This window comes from Megalobrama amblycephala, linkage group LG6, assembly GCF_018812025.1.
Source record: "Megalobrama amblycephala isolate DHTTF-2021 linkage group LG6, ASM1881202v1, whole genome shotgun sequence".
NCBI lineage: Eukaryota > Metazoa > Chordata > Actinopteri > Cypriniformes > Xenocyprididae > Megalobrama > Megalobrama amblycephala.
The window spans coordinates 22,718,767-22,727,742 of NC_063049.1; the positions used below are offsets into that span (position 1 = coordinate 22,718,767).

Below are 8,976 nucleotides of genomic sequence, written 5' to 3' on the forward strand. Positions count from 1 at the left end.
CATATTAATGGAAAGAAGAAATTAAACACAGTCTACACATTCAATATTTTAAAATCACTTATTTATTTGAACTATGACAAGCAGGTGTGTGTAACATGAATTAGTTCTAGCCATTTTTATAAATTCCAACATTGTGCTGTAAAATTATTAAAAACATACTAATCAGTTCTTAAACCTCTCATAAAAATGAATTATAAGGATTGCAAATTATGATTATAATTAAGTAGGGCCTATTTCATTGTCTTAAAAAACTAACATATACATAACATGCAGGGTTAGAAGTTTTTTAAAATAATATAGAAATGTACAAAATAAGTGTAGAGATGTCATCGTCCTTAAGCACCATTCTGAACATCCGCCCAAAAAAAAATGATGATTCAGAAGAAAAAATGTGATGTAGCCTTATTACTTTAGCTGGTAGACATAAAAAAAAAAAAAAAACGATATGCTGTATATAAAATACTATTACAATCCTGTAAAATAGAACAAAAAGTAAATAAAAAAAGGATGATTCATTGAGCTCAGAAGAATCATTTGCCACTGTAGGGATAAAGCACAATTTGATTTGATTATCAACACAGGAAAACATATATTATATATTTGAACAACTGTAGAACATAAACACACACTGGATACCATCTGAGGCCTTGCCTCACTGCTATCCTCCTTGTAGGAAAATTTGGATGGTTGTCATAATAATTAAATGGCTCATCACTGATCATGGTGATTTTCATACTGAGCATAATGATTTTATCTATAGCGATCTCTGTCATCATACCGATCTCTGCGATCATCATACCTATCTCTGAGGTCATCACGGCTACCTCTGCGATCATCTCTGAGGTCATCACGATCTCTGAGCTCATCACGGCTACCTCTGCGATCATCTCTGAGGTCATCACGATCTCTGAGCTCATCACGGCTACCTCTGCGATCATATCTGAGGTCATCACGATCTCTGAGCTCATCACGGCTACCTCTGCGATCATATCTGAGGTCATCACGATCTTTGAGGTCATCACGACTGCCTTTGCGATCACTGTAGCGATCTCTGAGGTCATCACGATCTCTGAGGTCATCGCGGCTACCTTTGCGGTCATTGTAGTTGACTCTGAGGTCATCACGATCTCTGAGGTCATCGCGGCTACCTTTGCGGTCATTGTAGTTGACTCTGAGGTCATCACGATCTCTGAGGTCATCGCGGCTACCTTTGCGGTCATCGAAGTGGTCTCTGAGGTCATCACGGTCACCTCCATTGTCATCACTTCGAGCTTTGTCATTCCTCTCTTCAGTGTTGTACGTATTCCCTTCCTCAATATATTCTATATGTGGTTGGTCGTGGTATTCCACCACCTGAGCTCTGAGGCAATAAATAAACACACAGATGAATATAAAAAAGCATCATTAAATCCAGGACCTAGCACCTAAAAACCAACAATCACTTCATTTATTACTTCCAGAGGAAAAATGGAGACCTACTCCACTTGTCTCTTACTTTTTTGATTTCTGTTTCCGTTTGCGGCAACAGCAGATGATGATTATTATGAGCACTGCAGCTCCAGCAATACAACCAGCAACAATGCCTATTGTGGCAAGATTCATAGAGGCTGTAAAAACAGAAAGACATGGAAATTAAAATCCAGCACACATAGCAGGTCAATATTTCACACATTAATCTCAGTAAATTACCATAAAATTGTCAGACTTATTTTTTTTTTTTTTTTTGGTAAACACCTCATTGCTATCTGCTGTTTACACAAGCAACGACTTTTCACATTAATATTAAGATAATAGTACACATCAGCACCAAAATACAAATCAATTCTGAAACTGTCAGTCACCAGAAATTACTTTTAAAGGATTTTTTCACTTTCAAATGAAAATTACCCCAAGATTTACTCACCCTCAAGCCATCCTAGGTGTATATGACTTTCTTCCTTCTGATGAACACAATCAGAGAGATATTAATAAATATCCTGATGCATCCAAGCTTTATAATGGCAGTGAACAGGGTTCACGAGTGTGAGCTGAAGAAAGTGCATCCATCCACATCTATCCATCATAAACGTGTACTCCATGCGGCTCCAGGGGGTTAATAAAGGCCGTCTGAAGTGAAGTGAAGTGATGCTTTTTATCCATATTTAACAAGTTACGAAGTAAAATATGTAGCTTTCGCCAGGCCACCTTCCGTATTCTACTTAGGAAGAAAGTGTAAAACCCTTGCAGAAAGCTTATACTACGTCCTTCCCTATTGAACTTACGGAAAAAAAGCTTAACTGACGCGATGCCAGTTTACACTTTCTTTGTAAGTTGAATATGGAAAGCGGTCTAGCGGAAGCTATATATTTTACTTCATAAGTTAAATATGGATATCGCTTTGCTTCTGAAGGACTTTAGCCGTGTAAAGTACGTTTTTGATGGATGGATGGATGTGAGCTTTCTTGAGCTTCATACTCATTGGTATCGCTCAATGCCATCATAAGGCTCGGATGCGTCAGGATATTTATTAATATATCTCCAATTATGTTCATCAGAAAGAAGAAAGTCATATACACCTAGAATGGTTTAAGGGTGAGTAAAGCTTGGGGTAATTTTCATTTGAAAGTGAACTAATCCTTTAAAGGTTGCACCATTTTCTTAATCAGCAAGCACTTTATTTCACTATGTCCAATTTGACAGGCGATCACAGAACCCATTTTGGTTGCTAAAAATATGAGAGGCCACAATAAAGTTTCTAACTGCAGAGTGCTGATGAATGGAAAAGAAGGTAGGGTCTGCTGACAAGTTTTTAAAAAATGCACCACTCATGAGCAAGAGACTGAAAAAGCAGCGAGACGTGGCACAACAGACAAAGATTTCCATCTAATATATATCTTATATAGAAAAACAATTATAAAGAAAAGCAGTGAAATAAACAAACAAACTAAAAACAGGTTCTGTGTGTAATCACATCATCTCTGTCAGAAGTTCTTCAGTGTACGTGCACAACACCTTTTGCAAAGTCAAGCTTGAGTAGCTAGAAGCATCTGCGCACTTGCATGTTTCTGACCTCAGAATAACCAACCCGATCTAATGAGAAAATGTTACTATTTTTAGGATGTGGCAATTTCGTATGAATTTTTACAATGTGAATTGACCCGTCTCGGGGGTTTGATTGACAGGCGATCTAACAAATCATAACGGCGTATCTGCCATTTTGTCCGACAAAGCAGTCAGGGGAGTTAGTAGATTAACGTCGGTGGACTTGAACTTGAAAATGGTGTGTACTGTCATCTTTCAGCGGTTAAAACAGCATTCCTTCTGATGTTCATTCATGTTTATTTGATACTATAAATTAACTAGTAGGAAGAGATGATTAGTTCACGAGCCGCTTGAACTGAGGCATTACAGCGATCTGTGACAACACATTGAAGAGCCGTCCTCTTTGCTCCGTGATGTATTTTTCACTGTGTAAGAACATGATGTGTGGCGAGAGATCGGCATGGCTTGTCGGACGTAGCAACAGTAACTAAAGGAGGCAGGTCTTTGCGAACGGACAATTGTACATATGACTTCTTGAAGATCCGACTCTAACTCCACCCCTAAACCCATCAAGCTGGGCCGTAAGCAGATCGCATGAAAATATACAAATTTGAAAAAGAAAAAAAAAAAGTTAAGCATTTCCGTGAGTGTGTTGGATTAATATAACAGTAGTAAGCAGGCACGTGCACAGGTAGGGCTCAACCTGTGCAGATCACATGCCCTTTTTGTCCTTACATTCTGAAGTGCCCTTTTTTTGGAGGTGTTTTATTTTATTTATTCATTTTCTTCAATAAATAAATGCTATTGGTCACCCTTTAAGCATGTCTGACTGATTTACAAATATATTTAGCCTAATAAAAGGTATTAAAAAGAGCTTGTGACAAAATCGTTTTGGTTCCGCTCAAACTGTCAGTCAAACCTCTTAACTCCGCCCCCTGAGTGCCGCGAACTGAAGTTCCACAGCAGAGCAGCTGAACGTCTTGCAACGGTAAATAAATATCTTGTTGTTTGAATAATTAGGCTACAAGTCGTTGTCTTTACGAAAGAAACACTAGTATGTCTATAAAGTTTCATATTTTATGCATTTGAGGCCTGAGACCGGCGGCGGAGAGAGAGAGAGAGAGGGGGCTAGCATTTGCCATCTAAGTTAGTCATAGCCAATAGCATACAAATAGCCTTAAATAGCCTGTGCATACAGTAGTATTACATCTTTTATAAATTGAGATTTTGGCCAAACGTATTTTACAACAGGAAAAACTGAGCGCTCATAACCTATTGATGATGACGTAGCCTAATGTGATGATGTTTTTGCACATTGCACATTTGCACACATATAACTGCATTTGACTTTGACACAAAGCGAGTGATCCTCGTCAGCTAGGTAAAATATATTTCTAAGAAATTTCTGATTTGATTTATGATGGATATCTGCTGATACACTTAATTCATTAACATTTAATCATATTATATATGGTCACACAGTATGGTTAATGTTTACGATGTTAAGTATTTGCTCGCTAGATATTTTTTTTTAATATTGTATTGTATACTACTCCCCGCTTGTCTTCACATTGTATTAACATAGAAAAACATGGTTTTACTACAGCAATGTTGTAGTAACTAAAAAATATTACAGAATCATCAGGTCACTGTGCTTCTTTATATTTTATCATGCAGAATGTAGTCTGTGTATTAATGTGTGTTGAGAGGGACATCCCAGTGGATCACATTGAAGTCATAAACGTCTTCAAGCACATGGCTCACAGAAGATTGCTGTTGTAATTAGTTTTAAAGAAGCCCTGCAACCCTGTGTGTTTATATATATATATATATATATATATATATATATATATATATAAAATCTATATAACTGTCATTAATAGTGAATAAATATAAAGCTTTTGATACTATTATTTTGTGTTTTTTATTGGGGTTGGGGGGGGTGCGCCCTTTTTTAGTTTCGGCACATGCCCCTCAAAAGGTCTGTGCACGGCCCTGGTAGTAAGGAGTAAGATCTTTAAAATCAAAACATAACACTGATGGATCCGAAATGGTCAATATTCATATTCATGCATTTCTATTAATATTTATTTTAATAATTTATGGCTTATGATTTATCAGTTTCACTTTTGATTTCCTATATTTATGTACTTCTACTTTACATATTAATTCACATCATATTTTCAAGTATTCACTTGTGATTGTACCTTTATGGTTATTCTTATTTTATATTTAAGAGTATGATTGTTATGTTCTGTACTGTATAAGTGATGTTTTCAGAATTAACCATTTGAATTTGAAATCTGATCAAAATATGTCTGTTATTATTCCTGATGACATTTAAAAGGGATTTGCAAAATTCCCAAAGGGGGTCAAAACAACTCTTATATCTATTTTTGACACTGGGTAAAACCATTTAACCTTTTCTTTTAACAAAAACATCCGTTTGTGTGGGATGTAAATTTCCATATATGCTCATGGTATAAAGCTGACCGGGTTATTGATAATTCAGCTTTTTCCCCTCCTTTGCTCTCCTTGGCTTCTACTTCTTGTCTCTTATCTGCAAATGTCTTAATTATTGCTCTTTTTGATCTTCATCTATTAGATACAATACTCTGGATTTTACAATACTCTAAATTTTATTATTAACTATTGACTGCTTCTTTATGGTTGTTATTTTACCTTTTGCTTTTATTAAATATTTTCATTATCGATTAAAGTTTGCGTGTGAGGCTAAATTTAATTGTAATGAATAAATAATTTTCCATCAACTTTATCTACTGCCTGGATCTCATTTTCCCAAGTTTTTGCATCAACACTCATCACTCAATCAGTTTATACAGAAGGAAAGCAGGCAATTGTGTCACTCACCTGGCATTACAGACAATGTCATGTTACATTTGGCTGATCCGACCTTATTGGTTGATATGCAAATGTAGAAACCTGATGTCTCCATGGATACATTGACCAAAGACAAAACTCCATTCTCTGTTACACAAAATCGTGTGTAAACTTTAGTATATTCAAAAAAAAAAAAAAAAAAGAATTAATCTAATCTACTGAAAGAGAAACAGAACTTACTTTCAGTGGTTTTAAGAGGAAATGCTTTTGGGACATTATTGACATCATATCTCTCCCATTTGTACGTGGGTATCGGCGAGCCCTCCTCAGACACACAGGTTAGGCTAATATTGTGTCCGTATTCTGCTGTGCCCACTACCTTACAAACAGGTTGTGATGGTGCAACTGTAAGACAAATGTAGATATTTATTCAATTTTTTTTAAATGGATTCCACTCGCCATGTAAAGTTATGTGGAATTTTTATTTTGAGATGTTAAGTTAGAAGTTTAACAAAGTGCCAAAGACCTTACCCTGAACCAAAAGAGAAGTAGTGTCAGATGTTTTGCCATCAATGTCTCCGGGAATCTGAACATAACATCGAATTTTTCTGCTTTCTTTAAGAGTGACTTGTTTTAATGTCAGTTTCGATGTTTTTGCCTTAATGTCAAAGTCTATCGTGGCTTTGCCTTCATAGTCTGGTCCAATGTCTACTTTGGGATTATCGGAGTAATAGTTACCAAAAAGTACCTATGAGGCCAAAACAAAGAACCAGTTATTCACTATTAAACTGTTATTGTTTTTATAATCATAGTTAGTGGTGTTTTGGTAGATAGTTGTCAATTTTTCAGGCTTACCTTGTCTCCAGAGGTCTCATCAGCATCACCAGTCCATGTTACAATGATAAGTCTATTTTCTTGATTTTTAGGTTTAAAATTACATGTAAGGCTGACATCATCACCCCTGGCAACCTCCATTGAAGCTTGACTCATTGTCACTTCCAGCCCAAAAGCACTTGAAAACACTATAAGGGAAAAAAAGAGAGAATTCTGTGAATCTCACAGTAATTTTTAAAACTCAGAATTCAAGTGAAGAATCATGTTTAAAATGCATTAACATTTCACAAAACTTTGAGAAACAGAATTTAAAACTGATTTTAAAATACGAAAGTATGATCTGATAAGAGAGAATGATCTTACTATTTAGTAAAATTCCTTTTATGTCTAAATTTTCTCATTTACATCTAAACTTCATCAGCAATACATTTGGTGTGATATATTATACATTCTGCTAAAATATGAATTTATTAAAAATACATATTTCTTTATTTATTTTGAAATCATTACAGTATTTAAGAATTCATAAGTCGAACTTATTTGCAAAATATGTGCTCATGCTGTGTATTGTGTCTAAAAAGCCTATTATGTAAATGAGTGAATGAAACAAGTAGCTAATAATCTGCCATTTTGTAGCCCTGGTGAAAACATCGAGAATATAATTACTTAAAAACATTTCAAGTGAAGTTTAAGTGTCACATGTAGAACAACTGACAAGAAAACTAATCACTTTTTGTGACCCACACTGTTAACATATAATATAATTGATTTGATCTTGCCTATAGTGTACTCAATGTGAACGTCATAAAAGTAACCACCTCACCTGATATTAAACACAGGCTGCAGAAAATCAGCTTCCAGTTGGTCATTTTGTCGTTGTCCAGTCACACTGAAATAGATGGTGTTTTATGGATTTTTTTGTTTCTAATTTTTTTTTTCATATATCCTTATCTCTTCCTCTCTCAGAAGCAGTTTTGCTTCTGCAGCTCTGTCTACCACACCTTTATTGCACTTTGGACCCTTTCTTTTCCTCTTCCTCAAAGTTTTACGAGTTAAGATGTAACAAAATGGCAGATGTGATATCATATCAGTTGTATTTTTAAAGAGTGGGAGGCATTGCTGAGAAATGAACTGACATATATGGGGTAGGGATTGTTAAATAGCTGACAGTCATTAGTTCTGAACTTCCCTATATTTTATTTAGGATGATTTGCATACTCTTAAGTTGCACATACACACTGTACACTCACTAACAAGCTTTACTTGTGTTAATGTGATAAAGTAATATTATAAAAATATTGTAATGTTTCTGTAATGTTGTTGGTATAACGTCTAACAAGCTGGATATGCATTCCAGCTGTTGTGTATTGCTATATTTGACCAGCAGATGGTAGTGTATGAAACATAATTGAAATTAAAGGCACTTCGAGAACAGGTCATTTTTCCATTTGGTAAAGAACTATTCATCTTTACCAGACACCATGCTGACAAAAACTGCTTATCTGTGCTAGTTAACGGACTTGTTCTCACTCTTTCCATATAGGCTACTCCATTTAAGCCCTTTTATTGTTTTGGGGGCATTTTTGTTTTGTTTGTTGACTGTTTTCAGTAAAGAATGTATTATAAATATAATTTTTTGTTATTGGAATCAGGATTTGTGACATTATAAAAAAAAAAAAAAAACTATATATATATATATATATATATAGAGAGAGAGAGAGAGAGAGAGAGAGAGAGAGAATTGCTTTTATAAATATAACTGTTTTTTAAAAAAGTGTTTTATTTTCATTACAGTCAATGTGTTTGTTCACAGTCATATTTGGCTTTATTTGTTATATTATTTTGTTATACATTAACCTAGGCTACAATATGTACACTGTCTATTTACATATATTTGAATAATACAGTTTTTATAAAATATCTAAGATTTGTTTTTAAACAGGAAATTAATTTCCAGTTATCATCACTGAACTGAAGAACTTCAACGGGAAGTCACATGTCTGCAATAATCTTTTCCCTATAGACAAATGCATTTGCAACGACTTGTTGTAATATTGTAATATAGGCCTATCCATTTCTTTGTTGTTTCATTTTAATTTTAGTAAATTTCCATATAACATATATTTTAAACATGTATTTATTACTTTCATTTCACTTCAGTGTTCATATAACAAATATTTTATCCATTTCCCTTGTTCTTTTGCACAATACAACGCATGCAAAGTTTTTAAAAAGAAGTTAAAAGTGTAGTTTATGGTTGATGACAGTGATGATGTCCGT

The 8,976-nt window shown here is 34.7% G+C and overlaps 1 protein-coding gene across 2 annotated transcripts; it reads right to left on the reverse strand.

Moving 5' to 3' along the window:
* Positions 1–58: 58 nt before the first annotated feature.
* gpa33b (glycoprotein A33 (transmembrane), paralog b) lies at positions 59–7,868 on the reverse strand. Of its 2 annotated transcripts, XM_048193423.1 has the most exons (8): positions 7,520–7,868; positions 6,718–6,884; positions 6,394–6,610; positions 6,103–6,267; positions 5,893–6,009; positions 1,496–1,607; positions 800–1,360; positions 59–540 (listed from the first exon to the last, which is right to left on the reverse strand). In XM_048193423.1, exons 1-8 carry the CDS (start codon positions 7,563–7,565, stop codon positions 531–533), a joined length of 1,395 nt encoding a protein of 464 aa, XP_048049380.1. In that variant the 5' UTR covers positions 7,566–7,868; the 3' UTR covers positions 59–530. The 2 variants fall into 2 exon arrangements, with proteins under 2 accessions (XP_048049380.1, XP_048049379.1); XM_048193422.1 differs by having other exon boundaries at positions 59–1,360.
* Between the last annotated feature and the right edge of the window lie 1,108 nt (positions 7,869–8,976).

Excerpts from the sequence above, each read along its gene's own strand:
- gpa33b (XM_048193422.1), bottom strand. The coding sequence starts at position 7,565 with ATGACCAACTGGAAGCTGATTTTCTGCAGCCTGTGTTTAATATCAG. Across the intron at positions 6,268-6,393 it reads TACTTCTCTTTTGGTTCAGG|TTGCACCATCACAACCTGTT; the intron begins GTAAGGTCTTTG and ends TTTGTCTTACAG. Across the intron at positions 6,010-6,102 it reads TCCTCTTAAAACCACTGAAA|AGAATGGAGTTTTGTCTTTG; the intron begins GTAAGTTCTGTT and ends TTTGTGTAACAG.